The sequence below is a fragment of the Oryctolagus cuniculus genome, chromosome 17, assembly GCF_051225735.1.
Source record: "Oryctolagus cuniculus isolate XC-2025 breed Fujian yellow rabbit chromosome 17, ASM5122573v1, whole genome shotgun sequence".
Classification (NCBI taxonomy): Eukaryota; Metazoa; Chordata; class Mammalia; order Lagomorpha; family Leporidae; genus Oryctolagus; species Oryctolagus cuniculus.
The window spans coordinates 47,835,413-47,863,209 of NC_142883.1; the positions used below are offsets into that span (position 1 = coordinate 47,835,413).

The window sequence follows — 27,797 nt, forward strand, 5'->3', positions numbered from 1 at the left end:
GGCTGCACAGCCTTCACCTGCTGGGCCCCTCAGAATTACAAGGAGCTGGAGCTGCTGCGGCAAGTTTACTACGGAGGCGTGGAGCATGAGATCCGCAAAGATGTCTGGCCCTTCCTACTTGGCCACTACAAGTTTGGCATGAGCAAGAAGGAGATGGAGCAGGTAAGGGGATGCTGTTCCTATGGGCTTGGGAGCTGGGCAGCTGGGCCAAGGGAACACGGGGAGGAGGCCTCAGAAGGCTCAGCCAGCCCTTCCTAGCTGGAAGGAAGATGTTAGCAAATTAGCCCCAAGGTCTTCTGCCCGGCCCTACCCTGCCACCTGCCCCCTGCAGTCCAGCCTCTGAGACTGAGAGCCGGAGGTCCAGTGCCTGCCCAGCCCCTGAAGAGGAGGGCCCAGTGCACCCATCCCCCATGGTTACACTGTGGTTTGAGTGCAGGTGGACGCAGTGGTGGCAGCAAGGTACCAGCAGGTGCTGGCGGAGTGGAAGGCCTGTGAGGCGGCGGTGAGGCAGCGGGAGAGGGAGGCTCACCCCACCACGCTCGCCAAGTTCTCCTCGGGCAGCAGCGTCGACAGCCACGTGCAACGCCTCCTCCACCGGGATTCCACCATCAGCAATGATGTGAGCCAGCTGGGGCCTGGGGGTGGGGTTCCGCGGGGACCACAGCATTTTGTGACCAGCCCAGCTTCTGACATTGACTGGCAGTAGAGCCCTGGGAGGAAAGCTTAGTGTCTATATATAAATTTCTTCAACTGAAAAATTGATAACTCCCTGGGTGTTGTAGGAATAAAATAAGATAGTGCATTGTGTTCTGTTTTAACAAACTAGTAGGGAAAGATGGGTTTATTGGGATTTAGAGATACCTTCCTTCCTTGAACCTTGGTCTCAGTTTCACTGCTATGCTTTCACAGCCTCTGATTGTAGAGACTTCGCTGAGACTGTCGGAAAGCAAGGGGGCACGTCAGTGGCCCCCTGGGTCTCCTTAGCCGTACAGAACTGACTGCGTGGTGCTGGTTCGCAGTGTGGATGGGGGATCCTTCATGGTGTCACCTCTGCCTCTAGGAAATGTAACACTGATAAGACCAAGTCCCATTTTTAAGGACATCCTGTTTGCTAATTTGTGTATATTTTCTTCAAAATTCTCTCTTTAGATATGTGTATTTTTGTCACTTTACTGTACCTTTAATAATAAGAGAAAGCATAAGTTGGAGCAAGACTTATAGAAATATTATGAGTAGCAATGCATACTCTTTTTTTCCATGTACTTTGTTCTTTTTTTTTTTTTTTTGACAGGCAGAGTGGACAGTGAGAGAGAGAGAGACAGAGAGAAAGGTCTTCTTTGCCATTGGTTCACCCTCCAATGGCCGCCGCGGCCGGCGCACCACGCTGATCTGATGGCAGGAGCCAGGTGTTTCTCCTGGTCTCCCATGGGGTGCAGGGCCCAAGGACTTGGGCCATCCTCCACTGCACTCCCTAGCCACAGCAGAGAGCTGGCCTGGAAGAGGGGCAACCGGGACAGAATCCGGTGCCCCGACCGGGACTAGAACCCGGTGTGCCGGTGCCGCTAGGTGGAGGATTAGCCTAGTGAGCCGCGGCGCCAGCTTGTGCTTTGTTCTTAATTCCCTATTCATGAATATATTCTCATTCTGTCTGGATTTGGGTTCTGTGACAACCCAAGCCTGCCCCAGCTCCCAGACTTCCTTGCTGGCTCTCAAGTGCCTCCAGACTGTGGCCTTATTCCGGATATCTTGCTTCTTTCCCAAAATGAGAACCATCCCTTCCCATCCTAGTCCAGGTAGAAGAAAAGCCTGTTTGCATCTGACCCCTCCTTAGTAGACTGTCCACTCAGTAGAGGATGTTTCCTTTTATTTCTTACCCCACATCAGCTGAAGGCTGATGTGACCGAGTAAATACTTGCTATAGAAGCTTTTGCCTTGCTGAACATTCAATTCCAAAAATAAGAAGAAATTTGTTTTTCCTAAAACCTCTGGCCCAGAAGCCATACCAAGCCACTAAGTAAGCTCTGCTGGTCTCATGACTTCATTTGTGGGATGCAGATTGGCTCAAGTTGGCGTCCAGTGTCCAGGCCTCTGGTCCCCCTCCTTCCTTGCAGCAGCCACAGCAGGGACAGGGCAGGGCTGAAGGTGGGGTCTTCAGAGCCTTATTTCTCTCCTGGTTGCCTGGGTCAGAAGCCAGCCTGGTGCCTAAGTAGCTGTGTTAGAGGCCATGGGTGGGAGGAGGGGGAGTGAGGACAGTTCTCCATCTGGATTCCATTCTGACCTAGGGAGGAGGTGGGGACTGCAGGAAGGTCCTGGTGTGCAGGTAGGACTCAGCATCTGTTCACCCCCACCAGGTGTTTATCTCTGTGGATGACCTGGAGCCCCCAGGGTCCCAGGGCCCTGAAGATTCTCCACCAAAGCTGGAACAAGAGCCAGGAGCAGGGAGCCCGGGCACTGCCGCGGTGGAGCAGCAGCAGTCAGTAGAGTTCGACTCTCCAGACTCAGGGCTGCCATCCTCCCGCAACTATTCTGTGGCCTCAGGCATCCAGTCGAGCCTGGACGAGGGGCAGAGTGTGGGCTTCGAAGAGGATGGTGGTGTGGAGGAAGGCTCCGACGGGCCTGTCCCTGCAGCTCACACCTCCAGGCCCCGAGAGCCCAGCCAGGAGAAGGATCCGCAGGCCAGCGAGCTGGAGGCAGGGGAGGACCTGGTGGCTGTGTGTGCTGCTGCCTACACTGTATGTGGAGAGTCCCTGGGCACTGTTCCCAGCTGGCCCCAGAGGTCCTTCTGACGTCCCAGAGCTTGGGGATGGCGTGGCAGGGTGGATGTTGGGGTGCTCTGACCATCCTGGAGAAGAGTTCTGAGCTCTTCTCTGCACATCTCTAGAGGACACTGTTCTCAGCTTCCCTGGGTGCCCTGTCTTGTTGCCTATCTTTGAGTACATGGGATTGGCTGGCAAGTCTCACCCCTGAGGGCCTTCCATTCTTCCAGATAGAATTACTGGACACCGTGGCCTTAAATCTGCACCGCATAGACAAGGATGTGCAGAGATGTGACCGCAACTACTGGTACTTCACGCCCCCAAACCTTGAGAGGCTCAGAGACATCATGTGCAGGTGCCTTTGCGGGGCAGGGCTCGGGGGAGGCAGGGACCCCAGCCCCACCACAGCTGCCATCAGTTGCTGTGTGCAGTGTTAGGTCTAGGAGGTGCCGTGTTCCTCTCTCCTGGACCTGGCTCACACTCGGCCCCTGCTGTCTGGAATGCTTCTCTCCTGTGACCTCTCACCCTACCACCTGCATTTTCAGGGGTCTCTCAGATCTCAGCTTTGACCACACTTCCGAGGAAGCCTCATGTGGTTTCCTTCCTCTGCCCTATATTCCAAACCTCGATGGCCTCTTGTCTCTTTCCCTGAGTGCCTTGGGGGCAGGGGCATGGGCTGCCCAGTGTGCCCCGGAGTGGGACCCTCACCAAGTGCTCCAGGGTCATGGGAAGGCTCACTTTGGGGCCTGCTCAGAAGGCTGCTCGAGAGCCATCTCCCCAGGGTAGGGTCCCTGAGGGCAGGGGGCTGGGGCAGGGCCACAGTAACTGTCTCTGCTTGCAGCTACGTGTGGGAGCACCTGGACGTGGGCTATGTGCAGGGCATGTGTGATCTGCTGGCACCTCTCCTGGTCATCCTTGACAATGGTGAGGGATGGGGTCATGGGAGTCCCCAAAATGTTACTGGGATTGGGTGGACATGAGCTGGAGAGTCAGCCTGGTCTGGAAGGTGGGCATGGAAGCCAGCCCTGTCGTCAGGGGTCTGCCGCCCTGCCAGTCTTACTCTGATCCCCTCTCAGATCAGCTGGCCTACAGCTGCTTCAGCCACCTCATGAAGAGGATGAGCCAGAACTTCCCTCACGGGGGCGCCATGGACACCCACTTTGCCAACATGCGCTCCCTCATCCAGGTGAGCTCTGCATGAGGTGGGGCAGCCCAGGGCTTATCACTCCACACAGGAGGCCAGGGGACGGACCCAGAACCTTGACCTTCACAGCAAAGCTTTTTCTTTTATTAAAAAACAATAAGAACCCATTGCTTTCACTATCACATGTTGAGGAGAGAGGGCGTGTAGGTGCCTAGAAGCCTCTAACTCTACAAGGAGTACAGCCCGAGAGCCCGGGGAGGCTAAGCACGGGCACTGGGCCCCTGTGGGGGAAGAGTGGGGCTGTGGGACAGCGGGGTGCAGGGCAGCATCCACACTGACCTTCCTGGCCTGGAGGGTGGGAGGCCAGAGAAGCAGCTTCCAGTCACGCTCTCCCTCTCCCCCAACTAAGATCCTGGACTCGGAGCTCTTCGAGCTGATGCACCAGAATGGAGACTACACCCACTTCTACTTCTGCTATCGCTGGTTTCTGCTGGATTTCAAGAGAGGTAAGAAGAGGTCGGACCGTGAGGCAGTGGCAGACACCTCTTCCCCAGAGGCTCAGGTGTTCCATTCTAACAGCACTTGGGAACTCCCTGGGGGCTTTGGGAACCTGCCAGAGCCCTGGGCATGGAGTTCTTCAAAGTTCCCTAGGTGATTCCCAAGTACAGTCGGGTGACAGTCACACCCTGACACGTAACGGTCTTCAGAGTTCTTTCAAAGCAGGTCTTCTCTGAGCTCCGAGAGGTAAGGCCCGGGGAAGGTGGAGCTGCCCTGAGGTCTGCAGGAGCCCAAGTAGGGCAGCAGCCAAGGGAAGGGTGGGGTCTTACTCTGAGGTATGAACTCCATTCTAGCACCAGACTGCGTGAAATGGGGTCATCTGGGGCTTTGGCCCCTGCGCCGCCTCCCCACCTGGCTCACCCAGAGGCCCGGTGGCTGTCTCTGGTGATGGACTGCCAGCCCTTTCCCGTCCCCAGAGCTGCTGTACGAGGACGTGTTCGCTGTGTGGGAGGTGATTTGGGCGGCCAGACATATCTCCTCAGAGCACTTTGTGCTGTTCATTGCCCTGGCCCTGGTGGAGGCCTACCGAGAGATCATTCGCGACAACAACATGGACTTCACTGACATCATCAAGTTCTTCAATGGTATGAGTGGGTCCAGCCACCCTGACTGCCCCCAGCAGGGCTGTGGGGGCCCCTCTCCTGACCTGGGCGGAGCTGGCGGGTTCTTTCCCCAGGAGGAAACAGCAGACTAGTCAGCCACAGGGCTTCCCCCAGCCTCCTGCCCTCTCTCTGGGCCACCCTTCAGTCATCCATGTTTCCCCCAGAATGGGCTGAGCGTCACGACGCCCAGGAGATACTGCGGATCGCCCGAGACCTCGTCCACAAGGTGCAGATGCTCATAGAGAACAAGTGAGGGCTGTGGCCAGGAGACAGAAGCTGTGGAGAACCTGGGTACCGGGTCCCTGGGGTGCAGCAGGGGAGGTGCCGGGGCAGTACAACACAGACTGCCCCAGCCCCAGCCCACCCCGCCTGCCCTGCTGTGTTGCTAACAAAGTGATTGTGAGCCTGGGATCTGACTCCAGGCAGTGCTGGCCTTGCTGGTGGGTCAGGATCACAGCTAGGAGGGGAGGGGGCAGCCTCAGGAAGCAGCTGCCTTGGGGGGTCACCTACTCTGCTCCCCTCTCAAACAACTGGGAACAGCCCCCTGCCACCTGCAGCCTCTGCCTGGACTGTTCCCCACTCCCGTGGGTCAGCCTGGGACCCTGTAGGGTTGGGAGGGGCTGTCAGTGACTTGGGCCCCCCTAGCAAGAATTGCATGGGTCCAGGGGCTTCCAGCTGCATCTCTTCTGAGAGTGGCTTTCCAGCCCCTCCCTGGGTGGGGGGGGGGGCAGCCAGAGCAGCCAGCAGTTTGGGCACATGTCCCCGGTGCAGGAGACCAGGGCTGCCTTTCAGGAGATAGGGGCCAGGGTGGGAGCGGCCCACCTTAGTAGCACTGCCACTGCCTTTGGCCACCTGAGGTGACCCCCACACACCCGCACACCCTGTGCAGTGCACCCATGTGTGTTTACAGCCTCACTCCCCCAACCCCCAGCCCTGCTTTATGCATTAGATATATCCCTGACGACTGTGCAATGCTCTCGCCAGCCAGGTGATCTGCCATGTGATGGGAGCATATGCTCTCCAGGGGACCCTAAGGTAATTCTGAAGGGAGGGGGAGGGACAGGACCTGCGGCTTTGAGGCAGCCCCTTGCCAGTCTCAGGCATCTACTGAGTCCCTGGGACCAAGGGAGCTGGGGGTACCTGCCTCTCCCATTTGTCCCTGAAGCCAGACCAGCTCTGCCTTCCATGTGCTTCTCGGAAGGTGGACAGGCCTAGGGGCTCAGAACCCCTCCTGGAGGAGCCGCACAGCCAGGAAGGGCACAGCTCCTAACCCAAGGCCCAGGCATGTTGCTTGCTCTGTCATCCTCATCCCCCCCACCCCCCACTCATGCCGGCTAGATCTTGCCCTGGGATCTGGAGGCCACGCCTGGGCCGTGGCTGCCAGCAATCGCCAACAGCTGGCAGGCTTCCTGCACTCAAGAAACTCGAAAGGGCCCAGCAGCCCTTCTGCATCCAGCAAGCACAGCCTTCCTGGCCCGCCCCTGCCCCTGGGGCGCTGCACGGCCTGTTTGGGGGCCAACCCACCCCCTTGCCCACCCCCATCGTCCATGACTCCTTGGCCTCCACCAAGCACGGGTGGCCGTCGTATGCCTGCCTTAGTGACTCAGTGGTTTTGTGAGGAGCAGAGTGTGTCTGTTTTCTGGCTCAGAAACTATACTCTTCAGTGTAACCCACCAATAAATACAGCATTTGGCAACACTTGAGGCTCCGGGGGCTGCGTGTGGGACAGGCCCAGGACACTGAGTGACTATGTTAGGGAATTCTGTAAGCTACAGTCAGTAGAGAGCCAGCCCCCAAGGTAAGGTTGGCAAAATGGGAACCAAGGTCTGCAGGAGAGGGGTGCTCTGGAAGGCAGGGCGATGGCCAGAACAGTGGCCCCTGGGCTGTGGATGAGCAGATCCCTGCTCCCCAACCTGGGCTGCAGTGTCTGCAGGGGCCTCCTGGTAACAGACCCCCCCTCTCCAGCCTGCCCCCATCCATGTCACTGCTCACATCACACACGGCTCCAGGTGAAGGGCTTCCACATGTTTCCTGGTTCTGGGCATTAAGAGCCCTTTTTTAATGATTTATTTATTTGAAAAGCAGAGTTCATCTGCTAGTTCACTCCCCACATGGCTGACAACAGCCTGAGCTGGGCTGATCTAAAGCCTGGAGCTTCTTCCAGGTCGGGTCTCCCATGTGGGTGCAGGGGTCCAAGCATTATGGGCCTTCCTCCACTACTTTAGTAGGGAGCTGGATCCGAAGTGGAGCAGCTGGGACAGGAACCAGCACCCATAGGGGAAAGCAGATGGCAGTTTTACCCACTACACCACAGTGCCAGCCCCAGCATTAAGGCCTCTGTTGACTGTAGAACTCACCATCCCAGGGGACTTGCTCCCTGGAGAGTTGTCTGTCTTCATTCACAGAAGAGCTTGGAAGTGGCAGTGACTGGATCCATCCTTGAGATTTTTGTTTCCCATTATCCTGGCCACAGGCCCCTCCCATCCAGGCTCCAGCTGAGGCAGGGGCTTCCACCTACCCTTAAGATGTAGTGATAACCTTCAGAGGACAGTGGACCATCACCACCAGAGCAGCCAGGGGCTTCAGCTGTGTCCCCGATGCTGGACACCACATGGGCTACCAGGAAGTGGTTAGCCCTAGCCCTAGCCCTTCCCCGAGGTGGTGCCAGTGGGCCACTGGAGGTGACCCAGCTGTTCCTGGAGCTACCAGTAGAGGGAGCTCGCACCTCACAAGTGAAAGGACCAGCGCTTCTGCAGCAGCGAGGACGATCACCCTTCTTGAGGCTGGCCCTCCCTCAGAGACCAAGTCAGACATTTGTGGCTACCACGCCCTCCCTCAAGGGTAACCACCCCACAACTATCCCTGGAAGGGAAGCTTCCCAGTCCCCTTTGCTGGGGCTGGAGTTGGACAGGTGTGGTGAGGGAGAAGTGACAAGCAGCAGCAGCCCGGCATATACCTGGGCCCAGCTCCCTGTTCCCTGCCTCCGCCCTCCCCCCTGCCAAGGGGCTGCTTCCCCTGCACTGGGGACAGATACCTCTGTGGGGACGAAGGTCTTCCAGGTCCAGCTGAGAACAGGGTTCTTTGGCCTCTGACCTCCAGCCTCTTTCCCTTGTTCCTTTCCTTGAATGACAGCTTTATGGACTGCCCAGCTGCCCATGTGCTCCTGACTAGAACCGAGTGGCTTTGCAGGAAGCCTCGCCCTCTGTGCCCAGGTCCCAGGGCTGTTCCCCTCTACCTTGTGCATGAGATCTCAGGTTGCAGCACAGGCCCTGCGGCAAGGATGGCAAGTGCTGGGGCAAGAAGTGTCCCGAGTGACGGCTGCAGTGCCAACGAGGGCCCGGCTAGCTGCGTGACCTTCACGTCACTGGGCCACCTCAAACCTGTTCCTTATCTGCCGGAAAGGGAGCAGGGCTAGTTCTTGGCTTTATTTACTTCACTGGGCTGTTGTTAAAAGATGAAACAAGATAATGTTTGTGGAAATGGCTTGAAGGAAGTATAAAACATTGCAGCCAGAGTACAAGGAAGAGGACTGCAGTTTGCAGAACTTGTTGAAGCTTAAGGATCAAACTGGACGCTAGAACCGTCCAACCTGGAACACCAAAGTGGAGGACAGGTGCCCCTGCTGCTTCAGGCTGGAGTCTTTCTCTACAGGGCGCCACCTCCTTTTGCAATAAAAGGCCCCAGACGCTGCAGGCTGGCAGCTCCGTCTCAGGTTTCAGTGCAGGTTTATTTCAGTTTTATATTTTATTCCAGGCAAGTGCTTATTACATGGGTAGTATTCATGTCTCAACACCTAAAGTCTTGGAGCATGAACAGCCACTAGAATACAGTTCAATAGTAAAAATACAATATGTACAAAATTAGGGTTTTTGTAGTCTTTTTTCCCCCCACACAGCAGATGTATCCAAACACATAAAAATCTCTACATCTGGGGTCACTACGTTCATATTTCAGGAAACGGAGACACAGGGACCGAGTCCTCACTGTAAACAAGGGCTGCCTCCTTGGGGACTGGGGATGGGACCCTGGGATGGGGGGAGAAGCTGTTCCTGGAGAGAGCCCGGGGTCACGGTGACCCCCCAATTACCCTCCAGGCATTCCCTGCCCTTCTTTGGCCCCCCAAGGAACCAACCTCCCCTTGTCCCCGAGGTAAGAACTCCCAGCCAGTGAGCCACTCTAAACATCAACAGGTAAAACACGCATGAGAGGTAAGATGTGTGTGTGTACATGTGTGTGTGTTGTGTGTCCCAGGCTGGAAGGACTAAGGAGGGAAGGCGCAGGCAGTCCCACTGGACAAGGCCAGGCGGTCTGAGCGCTCTCAAAGGGGAGATGCCCAGGGAAGGGTTGGGTGGTGGCTGCCCGCTAGGGCACACGGCGTCACAGCGTTCACCAACAACGACAACACAACAGCAACAACACCCATCATCACCAATCTGGACATAGTCATTCGGCACTAATCTGGAGGCCCCCACTACTGGGGGCGGGGGGGAGAGGGATGGCGGGTGGATGATGAGGTATCTGCTGGCCCGAGGGGGCGCCTGGCTGCCGCCACAGCTTCAGCTCTGGAACTGGCCTCAGGATCAATGGGGAGGTGGCAGGCTTGGGGGGGGGGGGGCCTGGGCACACGCAGGGCCACCAGGGCTGCTCAGCCTGCCCCAGACTCCGCTCTTGCCATTGTCACAATGGGAACAGCCCCCTAGAGCAAGGGTGTCAGTGGAGGAGGGGGCAGCAAGCTTGGGAGGGGGCCTGCTACGCCAGAGGGGTGGGGAGACAGCTCCCACTGCAGGCTGTCCTTGCCCCACCCACCGGGAGAGGCAGCAGACAGAGTCCCCTGGACAGGAAGGAGGTGAAAAGCAGTCCTGACTCAGAAGGAGCTCCTGGAGAACTTCGTGCTGGCTGCCTGGGGGCCAGCTGGTGGACACAAACTTCACACCTGGGGTCACTCGCTCGCGCCCCACCCTGAAAGGCCACTGGTGAGTGTGTGTCCCGGTGGGGAGCTGAGTGTGCACATGCGCGTGTAACTGAGTGTGTGTCTGACACAAGGCCACTTGTAATAAATATCCACATAGAAAGAGAAGCCAAAGCAGTCTGTGTAGGCAGAGACTGGGGAAGCAGCATCCTCCAGACAGGCCCCTCGCTCCCCAAGCCCGGGCTCGGCCACGTCCTCTCAGAGGGAGGGGGGCACCCTCAGAACTGCCCGCTGGAGAAGGTGGGGTGTTCTGGGGGAGGAACGACAGGCAGAGGTTGGAGCTGGAGCAGGAGCAGCAGCCTCTGAGGCCCTGAATCCCCTGCTCTGGGCCTGCTCCTTTCTCAATGAACCCCCAGGGCCTCTCTGGGGTGGGGGAGGGGGTGAGGGTATGTGTGCCCACAGGGTTTTGGCCAAGCTCCTGGATCTAACTTCCTAATGCTTCAACAAGGTGGCTCCTAAAACCAAGACCAGATGTTGGTCTAGGTCTCCCCTGTTGCAGGAGGCACCCAAGTCCACAGACACCCAGGCCCACCTACCCCTTGAGGGAGCACACAGCACCGAGCCGGGATCACGGAACCCTGCTGCCTTCAGAAGTCAGGAGCCAAACCCAGGGATGGGGACACAGAGACCCTCCTCCCGGGCCAGACCCAGGCTGCAGGGATGCGGTGGGAGGCAGGGCAGGGCAGCCAAGCTCTTCCTTCCCCACACCCAGCCCTTCCTGAAGGTCAAGAGGCCGAAGCAGGGGGCAGCCCTTCTTGGGCTTAGTTTACTGCTCTCAATAGTTTCTACCATGAGGACTCACACTGACTACAGCGGAGTCCCACGGCCCCAAGCTGGGCACCCACCCACGGCAGAGGCTCTCCAGGAGCCGCCACCTATGCCGAGGGAAGGACCCCCAGCCGCCAGAGCTTCCTGGACTGAGTGGCTTCGACCCAGCTCCTCCCCCTCTCCCTTCTGAAGGCCTGGGCAAACACTGAGGCTCGGGCGGGAGGCCGGGCTCGGCCGCCTCACAAGACCGGCAATAGCAGCAGCAGCAGCAGCAGCAGCAGCACGAGAAAGCAGGCAGGGCGGGGAGAAGTCAGAGATCACCACGTCCGCTCCGCACTGACTGCAGGGAAGGGTGGGGAGGCGGGAACGGCGTTGTGGGTGGCACCCGGCCCAACCAGGTGGCAGGGTCACCAGAGCGTCCTCATCAGTCATTTCATCAGGTCCTAGCGCAGCAGGTTCACCCCTGCCCTGCGCCCAACTCCCTGGGGGGCCCTCCCTCCCCTGGCTCAGAGTCTCTGCACCCCCTTCCCCTAGGAGGCCTGGGGGTGGGCGTGGATGGGGCGGGCCTGGGCCTGGCTGGAATGTATGGAGCTGGTGGGTGGGAGAGTGGAGAGCAGTGCCCTCCCCGCCCCCTCTGGGGGCCTCTGAGCAGCCTGATTCTCAAGCCAGCTTGAGAGTGCTGACCGGGAAGGAGGGCATGGTGACCATGGTCACAGGGTTGAGCACTGTCTGGCCCACCAGCTGGGGGTGGTGCACCACCTGGGCCCCCACGGCTGGCTTCGCCATGACTGTGGCTGGGGGCCCCAGCCCAGCTGTGCCGTTCACTTGCTGGTGTGAGAGGGTATGGGCGATGTGGCTCACCGCCACCGGCTGGCTCACCGCCACAGGCTGCGGGTACAAGGGCAGCTGGGAGCCGAGGTGAGCCACGTGGTTGAGGGTGGCAGGGTGCACTGTGATGTGGCCGATGGGGGGCGTGGCGGGCGCCAGCTGCACAGCAGGGCTGGGGGCTGAGGGGGCGATGTGGGCGATGTGCTTGCCGCCTGGCCCCTGGAGCACGTGGTTCACAGTCTGGATGACTGAGGCATGGGTGGTGGCCGTGTGGGCGATGACCGTGGAGCCTCCCCCAGCTGTGGCCACCAGATGGGCTGGAGCTGGCACCAGTGTCTGGGCTGGGGCAGGGGCGGCTGGTGGGGGAGGAGGGGCTGGGAGAGGGGTCTTCTGCTGTGGCGGAGGCGGCGGCTGCACAGGGAGGTGGGCAGGGGACAGGGCCACTGGGTGGGGGTGGGGTGGCAGAGGTGCAGGGGCAGTGCTGGCGGGCGGCAGTGCAGACTTCAGCAGCTCTGGCTGAGGACGATGGCTCAGCTTAGGTTGGCCCAGGCCTGCCCGGTCCTCCTCCATGTCCTCGTCTATGTTGTCCTCACCCTCTGTGGGGAACACCGAGCAGACAGTGGGTCAGAAACCAGTGGCTGCAGGCACGGAAAGCCAGGGGGTCTGGGTCCACAATGGGGCTGGGGCTGGGGGTGGGGGGGTCTTTGCTGGCAGGTGAAAGCCTGGCTGAGATGGCTGGAATCTGAGGTGCAGGGGATACCATCTGAGGGCAGGGGGCCAGCGCAGGGGCCAGCGCTCACCAGAGGCCGTGGAGGTGGACGCCTGGTCGTCCTCAGGTTGGCCCGTCTGCCGGAGCACACGGTCGATCTCCAGAACGTCCATCCACTGGCTCAGCTCGTGCTTGAGCTCCGCCAGCCGCTGCTGCGTGGCGATCTTCTCTCGCGCCAGCCGCTCCATCTCGTGCTCGTACTCCTTCTCCTTCCTCTTCAGGGACTGTGGGACGGGGCCGGGACAGCAGGACACCCTGAGCGGCAGCTCCGGTGCCCAGCGTGCCACAAAACACCCCTCCCTGTCACACCGGCTGGCCCACAGGGACAAGTGTGCGCCACCAGGGCCCAAGAAGACCACTTGGTGAGTGGGAGAGTGGAGGGCAGTGCCCTCCCTGCCCTCTGGGGGCCTCTGAGCAGCCTCATCCTCGAGCCAGCTGGAGCGTGCTGACCGGGAAGGAGGCCAAGGTTCTGCTGGGGGCGGTGGACTCAGGTGCACACCCAGGTCAGCCCCAACCCGAGTATGGGGCCCCTCGCCATACAGACCGCGCCCTGTGCTCCTCCTCAGAGGCCTCCACCACCAGTCACCCTGCTCTGTAAGTGACAGGCAACCCTCCTTAGAACCCATCCCCCAAAGACCCTGAACGGCACCACACGTCTACCATTCACCTGGCTTTGTGAGCCCCTCCGTGGCCCATCCTCCACTCTGCCTCCGTCTCGTCCCAAGCGCTGCTGGCTGTGCACCTCGCCTCTCCTCTGAGCTGGCGTACTGGCCCTGGTGCTCGCCCAGGCCCCCGACACCACCCTGTTCACATGCTACACCCATCGTTCCCCACGGCCTTGTCTGTAACCCTCAAGCTACCAACACCCCCAAACCTCTTCCACACCTGCACCTAGGCTGCATGGGCGCTGAGAAATGGTTCCTGGGGTGCCCAATAGCTGAGTGGCCTCACGAGACCTCTGTCCTTCCCCACGGCTTCCCCATGGGCCCTTCCCTGCAACGCTGACGCCACCCAGGTCCCTGAGAACATTAGGAGGGCACTCCCTTGCCCACCTGCTGCCGTCTCCCTGTCATTCCTCCAGGCCCCCACTGCAGCATCCCCACGCACAAGACTTGTTAAAGGGCCAGCTCGCAACCCATTTCTCAGCTCCCTCCCACACACTGTCTTTCCTGGGCCTCCATGACCTCACAGGCCTCCATGCCTCACGGCCCTCCCTGCTGGCTGTGTTGACCTCGGCTGTGGTGACCGCTGCGTGGACCACACCATGCAGGTGCTCTTACCCTTCCTGACCTACTCATGAGTGCCTGGCTTCCGAGGTGGCCAGACACATCCAGGACAGAGACCACAGGCTCCTCCAGCCACCCTCTGATCCCTGACTGCCCCCAGTCTGCACCCCCCCACACCCTGTCTTTCCTGGCCTAAAGCCTCACCAGTACTGCCTCAGGCCTCAGCCCTTCTCAGCATCCATCCTACACGTTTTGTTAAAATAAAATCTTAAGGCCGGCGCCACGGCTCACTTGGCTAATCCTCTGCCTGCGGCACCAGCACCCCAGGTTCTAGTCCTGGTTGGGGTGCCGGATTCTGTCCCGGTTGCTCCTCTTCCAGTCCCGCTCTCTGCTGTGGCCCAGGAAGGCAGTGGAGGATGGCCCAAGTACTTGGGCCCTGCACCGGCATGGGAGACCAGGAGGAAGCACCTGGCTCCTGGCTTCGGATCAGCGCAGCACGCCGGCCATAGCAGCCATTTGGGGGGTGAACCAACAGAAAGAAGACCTTTCTCTCTGTCTCTCTCTCTCTCTCACTGTCTAACTCTGCCTGTCAAAAAGTAAATAAATAAAATCTTAAAATATTAATTTATTTAAAAAGCAGAGATGCAGAGAGTCTATCTATTGATTCACTATCCAAATGCCCACACTGCCAGGCTGGCCAGGCTGAAGCCAGGAGCCCAGGACTCTTTCTGGGTCTACCACACGGGTGGCAGGGACCCAAGTACTTGACCCCAAGCACAGGCTGCACATTAGCAGGAAGCTGGATCAGAAGCCCAGATTTAAACTGGGTACTCGGATACAGCACGCAGGCGCCATGGCTGCTGTGCCCGGAGCCCTTACGACAAGGAGGGGCTGAGATGGCACTTCACCCACCACTGACTGTGTGACTACTGAGCCGTCCCCTGGGTATGTTCTGATTCCCTCCCAATACATCCTGTCCCCGCTCCCTGTCCAACCTGCACATGGGGGTGTGGACTGCACCCAGGAAGTTCTTGTCTGCACCCTTGGTCCCTGCCCCCCTCCAAGGCTTACGAGCCCAGGGCTAGGTGTGGAACTCGGCACCTCCCTGCCTGTCCCGTAGCTGCTCTCCCTCCCAGCACCCAATATACTGGAGTGTCCTCCCCTCTCCCAGTACTCCCTAGGGGTAGTTCTGCCCACACTGCCAAAGCATTTCCTGACTGGGCTCCAAACCCTGGCCCAAACCCTCCAGTGAAAGACACCTCAAGCCATGTGCCCAGAGAGAGCCTTGCTCTGGCCTGGCCTCATCTGTCACCCTGGCTTTGAGTTTAACCCGCATCTCCTCTTCTCCCCATACTGCTGCCAGAAAGGTAGAGTGGGAAAGACCTGCTCTCCCCTTCACACACACACACACACACACACACACACACGTGTGGCGACATCACACCAGGCCCCAGGGAGTCAGCGCTCCTTCAACCTGGCTGCTGCCCCCCGGAGGGCAGGCCATGCGGGGGCCTGGGAGCCGAGAACCAGGGGCCAAACCTCCTCTTCTCACCTAGTTCTGTTCTCCACCAGTCTACAGACCCCAGAAACTTTCCCCTGACCCCAACTTCAGTCCACTGTGCTTCAAATTAAACCCATTTCCTTTTCCAGCTACCTGGACACACCCTCTGGCCTCTGTCCACTTCACCATGGCTGTCTTCAGATGTTTCAGCCCTGCCCCCCAGGGCACTCAGGAGTCTGGCTGGAGGCCTTCCCGCAGCTTCCACACCTGCTGTCCCCACCCCCACAAGGCAACGCTCCCGACCATACTGTACTTCCAAAATTGCACCCTGCTCCCTCCTGGAGACGCGTGGGCCCCGCGCTGGGCTCTCTGCCCTCCACTAAGCCTGGCTCACTCTGATGACCTGCAGCTTCCCTAACTCCCCAGCACAGGTCTTGCCACCCCTGCGTCTATTCCGCCCTCATAGCACGGAACCCTGCAAGTCTGCTTGTTTATAATCCACCACAAAACCAAACCCACGCAGACGGTCGGTGACCCACTTTTCTTTGCTCTGAACTGTATTCTTAGATCCAGGACCTGGCTAAAGCGAAACAGAGGGCTCAGTCTCGTGATCTCCGACTGCCTCTGCTTCCAATCCAGCACCAGGATCGTCCTACAGCCAGCCTGGCGTCCACCCCACTGCCTACTCGGCTTCATTCTGCGGCTTCCGTGTCATGTTTGAACTGCTAAGAATCATTTGCAGAGGCGATCTCAATTAACCCTCCCAACATCCCCATGACGAACACATTATTACTTTTTCCTATTTAATATCATCCTATAGGAGAGTAAGCCGGATATGCATAGAAAGCATCATAGCACGTGGGCTGAGATTTGCTCGAGACAGTACTGCAAAAGGACCAGTAACCTACACCCAAGCCCAAATTCTGCAAAAACTACTCCAGAAATAAGCCAGCCAGGCTCTCTCAGCCTCCTGCGGAGCCTCCGCAGCCCGGAGGCCCCGCCCCCCGGAGCACGCGCGCACCCACGCGGACCGGCTTTGCTGCGTCACTGCCCGCCCGTCGCACGCTCCCCCCCCCCGCCGCGCGCGCTCTGGGGCCCCGCCCCCGGCCAACCCGGCCAACCCGCGTCCTGGTCCCGCCCCTGCCGGCTGCCGGGAAGCAGCCTGGAGACGCGCCAGCCCCTCCCCATCGGCCAGGCGGGCGGAAAAGCGCGCGATCGCGCGGGGCAGGGAGGGCGCCGCGGCCGGGCGCCACGGCGAAGCGGTGCCTCCGCCCCCCCAGCAAGTCAGGCTCCGGTTACTTCAGGGCTGTGACCCCGCAGTCGAAGCCGGGGGAGGGGCGGCGCCCCGTCTCGGGCTCCTCGTCGGGCCGGCCCTCCTAGCCACTCCCCCGCGGGGGCCGTGACGCCTCCCAGCACCCAGAGCTCCCCGAGGGGAGCCGACGGGGAGACCCCGAGGCTCATCCCGCCCCCGCCCGCGACGCGGCAGGGAGCCCGAAGTCCCTCCCCTTCCCCAACGGCTCCGCGGAAGCCGGCCGAGGCCGCCCGCCCCATCCCCCACAGCCTCCCGACGCGCGGAGCCCTCCGCTGGTTTCCAGGGAAACCGAAACTCCGGCCGCCATGGCAACGGTCTTATCTGGCAGGGCCGGAGGGAGCCGGCGCGCTGAGGGAGGGGACGCGCGGCTCGGGGGGCCCCTGAGAGAGACCGTTGTATAAACCGAGAGGGAGGGAGGCGGAATTTTGTAAGGCTCGGTGGCTCTGGAGCTACTCATCACCCACTCAGACGACCGCATTCCAACCCCAATCCTGGGCGCGCGCCCAGAGGGTAGTAACCCGCTCAGGAGTCGAAGCGGGGCGCTTCAGGCCCGCAGTGAGAACGGAGACCACGCCCTGGGCCCCCTCCCACCCCCACACACAGGCTGAGTCCGCGGGGAGGCGCCCAGAGAGGGGGTCGGCCTCGGGTTCCACACTGAGCGAGACCGCAGAGCGCGCGCTGCAAGCCTCGGGGACGCCAGGGCGCGCGCGCAGGGGAGGGAAGCGCCGCCGCCGCCCCGCGCACGCGCGCCCTCCGCCCGCCCCCTCCCGGGCAGGGAGCCCCGCTGACGTCACCGGGCCATGTGCTCAGCGCCCGCGTGGAGGCGGGCGGGGGAGCCGGCGGAGCGGGAGGGCGGGGCGGGGCCGCAGCCGCAGCGAGGTGGGGAGGAAGCTGGCGCCCTGCGCGCGGCCGCTCCCCTCCCCCGTACCTGGATGTACCGCAGCGCCGTCCGAAGCACGCTCAGATTCGACGTCTTCTTGTCGTCCACGTTGGGGATGTTACGCTTCAGGGTCTCAAAGCATTCCTTCAGATGGGCCCTCCTGGGGAGAGGGAGCGAGGGGGTCAGCCAGCGCCGAGGGGCCTGGAGAGGCCTGGGCTGGGGTGCGCACAGAGGGCAAGCCTGAGGGGACCAGGAGCGGGCGGGGCACACACGCACGCGCGTACACACACCTGTTCTTCTCCAGTTTGTTGTGGACTTCTCTGGTTCCGATCCTGAAACCCAGGCAGACAGGAGGATCAGGGAGGAGGACGCATTAGGCGGCCTTCCGGACCTCCACCCCACCCCTACCCCGCCGCCAACCCCCATGAGCGGCAGGCATTTTGTCCCCAACATTCTCTCTGTAGAAGCAGAGGTGGCAGATGTTGGCATCCTCCACCCCCGGAAGGCGCATCTTTGCTCAGAATCCCCAACCCTTGGAACCCTCCATCCCACGCACCCAACCACAAGGCCACAGGAGGGCTCCTGGGCCTCAGAGAAGCTGCCAGTGACCCCAGTCCTTATCCAAAGGGCCCACAATCCAATACTCGGTCTAAAGGCTTGGAAATGTCATAAACCAACCCCAGCGTTGCAGGGGTCAGAGGACATCGGCAGTTGACTCCCAGCTAGAGACACAGTGAGAAGGCGGCGGGCAGGTGGGGCTGGCCTCCGGATGGCTAGCGTGGCAGGGCCCCTTCTCTTGCGCGCTCCTCTCCAGCCCCCCAGCCCTGACTGCCACCCCTCACTCACCCCCCGGGCCTCTTCTTCTGTTCGCTGGATTTGACTTCTTCAGCTGGTGCCAGCTTCAGGGTCCCGAGGGTGGTTGGGGGTGGCTGCTGGGGGGCCAGCTGAGGCTGGACGCCAGGGTGTGGTGCTATGGTCAGGATGGGTGTGGGGAGGGGCTGCAGAGGTTTGGGACTGCCGGTGGGTGGGACTGTGGTCTTTGAGTCAGGCAGCAGGGGTGTGGGAGTGGGCACCTGTGGCCTGGCGGGCAAGGGTGCTGGCTCCTTAATGCTGAGTCCAGGGGTGCCCACCAGGGCTGGCTGGCGAGGCGCCAGGGGCAGAGGCTGGGCTGGGGGTGGCAGTGGTGGGGGTGGGGGCAGCGCCTGAGGGGAGTTGGTCACTACAGGAATAGGAATGACAGTGAGTGGGGTGGGAGTGGCCAGTGGAGGAGGGGGTGCCGGCGGAGGTGCTGGGGGCGACAGAGGCAGTGGTGGCGCCTCCACGCGGGGCTCCTCCAGAGGCAGGGCATGGGCCAGCCTGGTCAGGCTACTGGTTTTCTTCTGCTCCTGCTCTCGTTCCCGCTCCAAGCGAAGCCGCTCCTGCTCCTCTATGCAGAGAACACGGGGAGGAGGGGGTGTCTCAGCAGGGCCAGTGGACCTGGGCCCCAGCCTCACCTGTCCTCTGGCCCTAAGCCATCCTTGGACCCGCCCAGACAGCTCTCAGTGACCCCTGTGCCTGCCCCTGGGGGCTCACAGTCCGGGGCAGGGGCAGGAGGACGCACAATGACAGAACCACTCAGCGGGGCAAGGACCGGGTGGCCGCAAGGCCGAGCAGGGCCTGCCAGAGACCACGCAGCAGGCAGGGCAACCTGGAGGTGCAGGGGTGAGCAGGGAAGAGTCGGAAGCAACAGGGCTGCGGAGACCAGAGACAGCTGAGGAAGCTGCGGAGCTGGGCAGAGATGGGCGCACAAAAGACTTCGGTAACCACAGGACAATGGAGGCTTCTTTGGAAGCCAGTATCTGCTGGAGGGCAGGCGGGGCCTTCGTCTCACAGACAGAAGCAGTGAAACCCAGAGAGGCACAGTGACCCGTTGAAGGTCACACAGCAAATCTCCTGACGCTGTAGCGGATGCCCTGTCCTTGCTGGGTCAACACCTCCTCACTAGGAGTCTTCTCACATCCATTCCCTTCTGCCTGGGTGCTCGCAAGAGCCCACATCACAGGCACGCACTGCCCACTCCCAGGCTAGGGTTCAAGGCCTGCTTTCTTCAGCGAATCGCTCAAAACACACACACACTTGGCTCCCGCCTGCCCCTTCTCATGCTAGAACTCATTTCTCTCCAGCCCCTGCCTCCTGTGCCCACCATTTCCAGTGCAGACTGGAGAAAGAGGTGGACAGAAGCTAGGCTTTTTCCTGGGGATCAGACAGGGCAAGAGCAGGCAGCTGCACCCTGCGTGCCCCTGGTCTGTAGCCCCCAGGCCAGCCCTCACCCTCTGCTGACTAACAGGCCGGGAGACACACCCCAAACAGGTGGGAGCGCATCACTGCCCCCCCACAAGTCTGACTGGCTCAGAGGCCCCAGCAGACCTGAGTCCTTGGGGCCCTCTGGCCAATCAACAACTTGAGAGTGAGCCAACCCTGCTCCCAGCCCCTCCCTGCTGCAAAGGAGAAGAGGCAAAGGAGGAAGTGGAGGGGGAAGGTCCGGAGGGGGGGCGCTCGGCGGTTTCCAGCAGTCCAGGGGCTGGCCAGTCAGGAGGCCTCTTCCGTGTCCCCCCTGGCCTGCAGGAAGGAGAAATGCCGGGCCTCCTCCCTCCCTGCCCCCGGCACAGGCATGCTGACAGCCACACAGAAAACCAGCTCTCTGCACTCCAGCTCCCCACAAACCACAATGGCACAGAAGCCAGCTGAGTTCCAGCTACAAAGCCCTTCTCAGGCCCAGCCGGGACACCCTGTCTGCTCTCCCACCCTGCTCTCCCCCTGCCCCCCAGGTGAGGTCCTCAAACTCAGGGCCCCACACAGCCCCCATCTCCATTCCTTTGACTGACTTAAGACCCAAACTTTCATTAGCCTTGGGGCCACTGCTCCACCATACACAGGCAGAGGACAGACAGGGCCCCACGTCCCAAGCACAGGTGCTCTGAGAACCCAGACTGAAGTCAAACCCCATATTCTCATATTTTATTTTTAAAAATTTATTTCTGCTTTACTTGAAAGGCAGAAAGAGACAAAGGGAGATCTTCCAACCACTGTTTCACTGCCTCCCAAAAGGCCCACAGCAGCCAGAGCAGGGCCAGGATGTAGCCAGAAGTCAGGAACTCAATCCGGGTCTCCCACACAGGTGGTAGGGTCCAAGCAGCTGGACCACCATCTGCTGCCTCTGGGGTACACATTAGCAGGAATGGTGGACTGGAAGTGGAGCCAGGACTTGAACCAGGCACTCCAATGTGGGATGCAGGTGACCCAAGCAGTGCCATAACCACTGAGCCACGGGCTCAACTCCAAGGCTCACCTAGGAAATGGCCACTTGCTCCTCACCTAGCCTCTCTCTTGCAGAGTCAGGCAGGTATACCTCACAGGTGCCGGGGAGGAAGAGCGCCGTGGGACCTCGGCCAGCACGGCACAGCTTGCCTGCTGCTGAAGAAGGGGCATCTCAGGCCGATCTAGTCCATCCAAGATCTCTGCCCCCTCCCCTGCTCTGATTCCTTCCTGGGCCAGTGCCTAAGAGGGGAAGCGAACTGGCAATAGCCAGGGCCGCCCTCAGGAGCAACCTGTGTTCAGGCACTTTCAAAAAGCACCCTGCTGCGTTCACAGTGCACACCCTGTCTCACATTCCCGCACCTTCCCTGGGTTTCCCCAGAGGCTGCCCCCAGAGAACTTATCAGTGATCCAGGGACCAAGGCTCCAGTCCCCAGTCAACAGCACAGACACTGTGCCCCCTGTGGTCCGGGGTCTCAGCAGCAAAGGGCTGGCCTTGAATCTGCACAGGACTGCTCCCCTTCTGTATGCCAGCTAACAGGGAGCCGGGCACAGCAGGCAGGACCAGGGTGAGGCCAGCAGCAGCGTGTGTCAGGAGGGTTTGCACACTGCAGCCAACCCCTCCCATCCAGGTAGGAGGCAGTCCCATCCAAGTCAGTTCCATGGATGCTAGGAATGGCCAAGCCAGGTCTTCCTGATGAGCACCAGAATCAATGGTTTTATGCTTCTCTCTCTCTCAATCTCAGGTTCACCAAGTGCACAAGCCGTGTGATCTAGGTCAGGACACCCACCCTTGAGCCCGAAAGGGGGAAAGGACAAGGGGATCAGTTCAGCCAGCATGTTCACGTGCCACCCCCTTCTCTCCCTCTCTTCCTGTCCCAAGTCAGAGGACAGAGCCTCAGGTCGGAAAAGAAAATAAATTCTGGAGATTAAACTGTTGGGAGTGGGTCTGGTATGGGAGACCCAGCTCTCCAGCACCCCCCCATCCCCTAAGGCCCCTTGATCTGAGACACTGTGACAGGGCAGAGCTTTGCAAACTCCTTAAGAGAAAAGCTTTGCTGGGGTTCCTGGCAGTGTTGCACATGGCAGTCCCTTCCACCTTCCTGGTCAGCTCTGGCCTCACTTATTAGGGAAAAGGCAGGAGGGATGGCAGTGGGGGCTCTCCTTCCCTTCCCCCATGGCCACCCAGCCTTTGGAAAAGGCCAGGGTGAAGTGTGCATCTCCTGGGGGCAGTAGCAGGATCAGTCCTGTTCCCCCCCAGCACCATGCCTGGTGCACAGTGGAGACACAAAAGGTGCTCTCCAGTTGCATTGTGTTGACGGTGGCAGCGGTGACTCCATCTCTTCAAACCCTGTGCACACTCCTCCCCCAATCACTGGGCCACAGGCAGGAGCTCAGCGCCCCGCGTTGCCCACTGTCTGACCCTGCTAGGGACCCCAAAGACAAGGGGGCGGAGCGTGTCAGCGGATGTCCCAGCCCATCAGTTCCGCAAAATCCAAGCATCTGGGTCTCACATATCTCCAGTGACTCTTGACCTTGAGCGGCCAGGCGGCCAGCCGGAGCAGGCCTGCGGACCCACAGCGCCCCCGCCCCCTGCCCGTGCTCTGCTTTCCCTCTCACCCCCCCCCCCCCCGCCAGCCGCAGCAGCACTGGCTGCGGGCGCGCGCGCACACAACACACACTACTACCTCCTGCATGACTCATCATTGAAGCAACAATAGACGGAGAGAAAGGAAAGGAGGGCGAAGCACTCTCCACCGCCAACAGTCAGGCCAAGGGGCTCTGGGGGTCAGGACTCCCCGGGACTGCACGCACACCACCCCCGGGGCTGTGGCGCTCCAACCAGAGGCCGCGGTCTCTGCAGCCCTGAGGTTAGGGACGACCACCAAGGGCGCACAGGGACAGCAGGCATTACATCCTCGGCGCTTCTTGCTGCGGAGAGGGCGCCAGAGTTTGCCCCCTCCTCAGCCTGTCTCCTTCCACAGCGTGGTCAGGGGTGCTGCCGGGAAAGGCCTGGTGAGGACGTTGGGGGGTTGGGGATGGCAGTGAAAACATGTCAGCTCTAAATGTTTTGTCAGCCTACGATTCTGAGGTATTCCCACAGCTTAGGATCAAAAACAGGAGGTTCGGGGCGAGAACCGACAGGTGAGCTAGCGCAGTTCCTGCAAAGCAGGGCAAAGGCCCGCCCCGGGTGGTGCCCAGCGGCCAGGGATGGGGCCCAACCCGGCGCAAGGCCCCTTGCCGGCCCCGCCCAGGCCCCGCCCCCGGCCGAGAGCGAGGCGGCTAGGAGGGGCCGGGCCGCGCCGTCCTCAGCGGGAGTGTCCCCCGTGCACGTGGTCGGGGGCGGGGTCCGTCCACGTCACCACCCGGTGTAACCAACGGGCTTGGAACGCTGGCACACGCAACATTCCAGCCGAGAGCGGGTTTGGAACGCGCAGACACGCCACATTCCACACCGGCTACGGCGGGGCGCAGCCAGGGGGGGCCGGGGCAGCCCCCCGCGCTCTGCCAGCCCTCCCGCCGACACCCGGGCAGCGCGGCCCGCACCCCAAGTCCTGACGCGCGACCCAGCCCAGCGCTGGGAGGCGGGGTCAGGCGGGGCTGGCCGGGATCATAAGACACGCGATGTCATTTCATTCTGCAAAGGCCGCCTCCGCCCCGAGCGGCGCGCCGACCTGCCGGGAGCGCCCCCCGCACCCTCCTCGCGGGGCCGGGGAAGCCGGAGAGCCGCTCGGCGTAGAGTAATCCCCACCCCCACTCGTTACACACACGCCCACCCGTGCGCTCCACACACGCCCGTGTACACGACCGTCTGTCCGCTCGTCCCGAGGCTCCCAGCACACACGCCCGTGCAAACACGCACGCACACGCGTGTCTGCCACCCCCACGCACCGCCGTGCTCGCCCCAACCCCCCGGCTCACACGGCCTCGGCGTTACCGCGGACGCCGCCGGCCCGTGCGGCGGGAGCGCCCCGGGGCGCCCGGCGGCCGGAGGGGCGCCCGCAAGAGCGGGGTCCCTAGCTGCATGCTAATGAATTCATTAATTAATCTCGCTGCCCAGACCTCTCCTCCTCGGGCGGCGCCCCCGGACGGCAGCCGCGCGACGTCCGGCCCCGCAGGCCGCCCGGGCGGGGGCCGTGCCAGCAGTTCTGCGCGGGTTCGGAGGCCGGGGTCACTCGCCTCCCCTTCCCCGGAGCCCCAGGGGCCCAGCCCGGCCGCTCACCACGTGCTCTCTGTTGTTGCTGCGCTTGCCATTCCAGGAAGCGGGCCGCCTCCAGTAGCGTCTCTATGCTCATCGCGCCGAGAGCGGCCGGGGGCGCGCCGGGGCCGAGGCTGCGGCCCGCGAGCCAGGCACCGGTCAGGCTGGCGGGCAGGCGGGAGCGAGGGCTCACCTCCGGGGGGCGACAGGGCTGGGCGGCGCGGCGCACTCCGCGAGCGAGAACCGGGGAGCACGGGTGGAAAAATCAATGTCTCCCAAAATATTTGCAAAATAGAAATTTGCAAATTTAAAAAAAAATCGATGCAAAAAAAAAAAGGAGGCGGCACTGCCTCTCTGCTTCCCCGCCCTCTCTTCCTCCCTTCCGATGCCTCCCGCCCCGCAGCCCCCGGGAGTCCCGCCGACAAGAAAGGGCTTTGCAACAAGATGGCGAGGAGGCACCGACACACACAACAAGGGAAGGAGCCGCGCTGCCCCCGGCCGCCGCCCCCGCTACTACACCGGGGCCGCAGCCAAAGCCCGGACCGGAGCCCCCGCCCGCAGGGCCGCGGCGCCTCGCCGAGGAGGGGGCGGGGCCTGAGCTGGCCCCGCCCCGCAGTCGGCGCGCGCGCACGTGGCCGGGAGCGGGCCGGGGGCTCCGCGCGCCGCGTGTCCGCTGTCCTGCCCGGCCCCGCGCGGCCGCGAGCCACAGGTTGACGGAGGGCTGCGTGCGCGGGGCGTTCGCGACGAGCTCGGTCTCCGCCGGAGGGGACACTCACGACTTCTGCGAGCTCCAGCAAGGGACACCTGCGGATGGCACGGGCTGGCCCGGCTCCCGGGGCCCCGCGCCCCGCCGCCAGCCTGCTGTCGCAATTCCCCCGGGGCCCGCCCCTGGGCGGGGCTGGCGGCGGGAGCCCGGCGGAGGGGAGCGGAGCGCCGATCCGGCTCCGCGTCTTGCCGCCGTTCCTCCCCCCGCAGTGCGTTCGCATCCTATTAGGCGACGTCATCGGGCCGCGGGCCAATGGGCGGGCAGGACAACACGGCATGGAGCAGCTCCACATGGACACCCCGCGCCGCCAGCCCGCTGTTTAAAGGGCCAGCGTCCGCAGGGTCCCGGCCGCGGTGCGGATGGGGCCGCGGGGTGGACGCCGCGGGGCACCCCGACGTGGGAGCCCCGCAGCTAAGCCCCGGCCTGCCCGTTCCGTTCCGCTACCCTGTCTCCGAAGTCAAGTCTCTCTTTGCTTTTCCTCAGCGCGCGTCTTTGTCCACGCGTGCCTGACACGGGTGGAGACGCCCACTGTGCTGCTCCAGAGGCCACCCTTCGCTCCAGGGCCGCGGCCGGGCCGTTCAGGGAGAAGCGCCCGCAGCCCGGGGCCGCGGGGGCGTGGCCCAGACCGGGAACAACAACGTGGAGGGCGGAAGCCCGGCCCCCGGGCGACCGGGGCGGCGGGCGGGGCGCGAGGGCGTGGACCCCGGAACCCCTTCGTGGCCGGCTGGCCCAGAGCCTCTCACAGGCAGATAAGGATGCTGAGGCCCAGGGACTGGACAGGACTTGTCTAAGGTCATTCAGCCCCTAGGGGAGGCGGGGAGCAGCATTGACTTTGAGCCACTTCTGGGGTTAAAAAAAAAAAAAAAGGAAAATCCAAACACCCAACAGGAAGTGGCAGCGGTACTTGGCATACTGTGACTGGGGCTACAACAGCAGTAGCAGGTTTCAGCTGAGCCCCGGCAGAGGGCACCGGGAGCGCACGGTGCCTCTGGGGGTGGCTGGCCTGGCCTGGCCAGCTGAAGGCATGTTTGGGGCGCCCTGGTGGATGTCCAGTGGTCAGCCTAGGCCCCTCCTTTGATAACCAGTCTCAGGAGGATAGAGCGATGTGCTTTCAGGACCCCACCAGCACAGTCAGGAAGCACGCCCCCTCAGGGGTATCTTCCTGTTTCTCCCACTAGCTGGAGGAGAGCTGGTGTAGAAGGCCCACACAGGCCAACGCTCGCTGGAACGGCCACAGTGCAACCCACAGAGCGAAAATCTGTACAGAAATCCCTGGAAGTCAGGAGTCCCGTGAACAGCAGCCTCTGATCTTGGCATAGTTAACGCATCTGGGACCGAGGGTCCTGTGGACTTTGCTTATGGGCAGCGGGATGGAGTGGCTCCAGAGTGGGGTGGGTGCCCCGGTCCTGGGAAAGCTGCATCCGTGCTTTTCGGCACACAGCTTCCTTTAAGGTGTCTGCCACCTGCCACAAGTGAGCTGTGGCCTGGCCCCACTCTGTACAGAGAAAACAGCCCAGGGCTTTTTGTAAGGCAATATATAGGCTGGGCGTGGAGGCCAAATGGCCATGGCCATTGACCATGTTCTCATTCTGTTGGGGGTCAGCACTGCTGGGGGCCTTGTGCTCAGAGCCCCACCCAGCGTACCTCTCTGCCTTCCCAGGTTGAATAGGCACTCACTCACTGGCTGGCCTTGGAGGCTCAAGTGCCAATTTTCTTACTCTCCGTGCCGGGGACCAGCTCCACAACAGCAAGCGGACATCTGTCTGAAAGGCAGGGTTCTGAAGAGCTTTTCCTGCAGGGGCGGGGAAGCAGGGGCTCCAAGTGGGTGAGCCAGCCTCTCCCTTGCCCCCAGTACCCCATCTGCTCGAGGGCTTAGTGGAGATGCTTGCTATTTAAAACAAACAGCCTTACTGGCTTCACATGATCATGTTTCTTTGGGTCACATGGGGACAGCAGCCAGGGGATGTTAGGCAGAAGCCAGGGCTTAGAAAGGAGGCTTTTGGGGGGCCTGTTACTGCCTGCAGGAGTCTGAAGTTCTCACCCACCGAGGTTTTTGTAGTTGGAGAATGGACAGTAGGGGTAGGAGACACCCATAGAAGGGGTGCAGTGAGTGGGGGAGCACAAAGCGGAGGGCTGTTCACCGTCTCAGTCCCAGCTTCCGCTCCCAAGGGGCCTGAGAGGGAGGATTCGCTGGCAATTGTATTCACTCCAGGGAAAGAGAAGTCTTTTGGATGCTCCAGCAGAAGGGCCAAGCTGCTTTGAGGAATTCCCCAAAGGCCAGGAACCTGCAGAACACTGTCCCCGAGTCTCCTTCCTGACTTCTCAGTGCTTAGCACTCGCAGGGCAGGGGACATGTGGGTCACCGTCACTGGGCACTGCCTCTGGACTTCCACTTTGTCATCTTCCTCAAGTCATGAGAACTCCAGCGCCCCGTTCAGATCCTGTCACCTCCCTCAGTTGTTAGGCGGAGCCAGAGACATGGCCGCAGTGAGCGACTGTCTTCCTAGCGTCCACCTCGCACCCCAGCTAGCACTGCACATGCAACTCCAAGGGTGCTGTGAGAATCAGGTCCCTGGCTGCTTCCAAGAAACGCGGTGTGAAGCGGGACGCGCACATGTTCACGGGAGATCCGGGAGCCGTGCCAGACTTCAGGGGGCTTCTCACCCATCACGATGAAAGTGAGACCAGAAGCAGAAAGTCAGCCACGGGGTGAGGAGGCAGGGGCAGAAGACAGACATCCAGGGACACAGCAGGCGTTTATTTAACAAATATTTATTGTGTGCCCAACACGAGCCAGTCCCTGGGCTAGGTATCCTTGTAGTCAAGGCCCGGTGGCCTTTGGCAGGTCAGAGTAGAGTCAAAGGTCACCGAGCAGAACTCAGCCCCACAGCGATACTTGGAAAAGGTTGAGTGTTGCTGTCCGCCGCCCACTGGGAGTAGTGCGAGAGCCAGGATGACTGTGCAAGGACCCACGGGGCTCCCGCAGACTCATTCTAGAAGGTAGGGTTCCCAGGTGATAATGTTTTCTCCAAAGAGATAAAAAGGAATTGAGTGGAATCAAGGCCAACTGCTCGCTTCCTGACAAGCCCCTGGTGGGTGATGGAGGCACCCATTCAGTCCTCACAGAGCCCAGGTCCCCTGGAAGCCCTCACCCACCTTCCCCGCTCCACGTCCTGGGCTTCCAGAACAGGTACAATCAAGTTCCACCTCCCCTCTCCCGCACTT

At 61.3% G+C, this 27,797-nt stretch overlaps 2 protein-coding genes across 3 annotated transcripts in view; one reads left to right on the top strand and one right to left on the bottom strand.

Annotated features, from left to right (window-relative positions):
- The window catches only part of SGSM2 (small G protein signaling modulator 2), a 35,634-nt gene extending 28,876 nt beyond the window's left edge, over window positions 1–6,758 (top strand). For both annotated transcript variants that reach the window (XM_002718876.6, XM_051824504.3), the window contains 9 exons: window positions 34–162; window positions 437–619; window positions 2,352–2,732; window positions 2,987–3,111; window positions 3,598–3,680; window positions 3,833–3,942; window positions 4,310–4,406; window positions 4,875–5,042; window positions 5,225–6,758. In XM_002718876.6, the coding sequence (XP_002718922.3) occupies window positions 34–162; window positions 437–619; window positions 2,352–2,732; window positions 2,987–3,111; window positions 3,598–3,680; window positions 3,833–3,942; window positions 4,310–4,406; window positions 4,875–5,042; window positions 5,225–5,313 (1,365 nt within the window). In that variant the 3' untranslated portion in view covers window positions 5,314–6,758. The remainder of the gene's footprint in view (window positions 1–33; window positions 163–436; window positions 620–2,351; window positions 2,733–2,986; window positions 3,112–3,597; window positions 3,681–3,832; window positions 3,943–4,309; window positions 4,407–4,874; window positions 5,043–5,224) is intronic.
- A 4,558-nt stretch (window positions 6,759–11,316) lies between these two features.
- On the bottom strand, window positions 11,317–24,281 carry MNT (MAX network transcriptional repressor). Its single transcript, XM_002718875.6, has 6 exons — window positions 23,831–24,281; window positions 18,160–18,739; window positions 17,604–17,645; window positions 17,362–17,473; window positions 12,426–12,618; window positions 11,317–12,221 (listed from the first exon to the last, which is right to left on the bottom strand). The coding sequence occupies exons 1-6, from the start codon at window positions 23,901–23,903 to the stop codon at window positions 11,458–11,460; spliced, it is 1,764 nt and encodes a 587-aa protein (XP_002718921.3). The 5' UTR covers window positions 23,904–24,281; the 3' UTR covers window positions 11,317–11,457.
- Window positions 24,282–27,797: the final 3,516 nt, after the last annotated feature.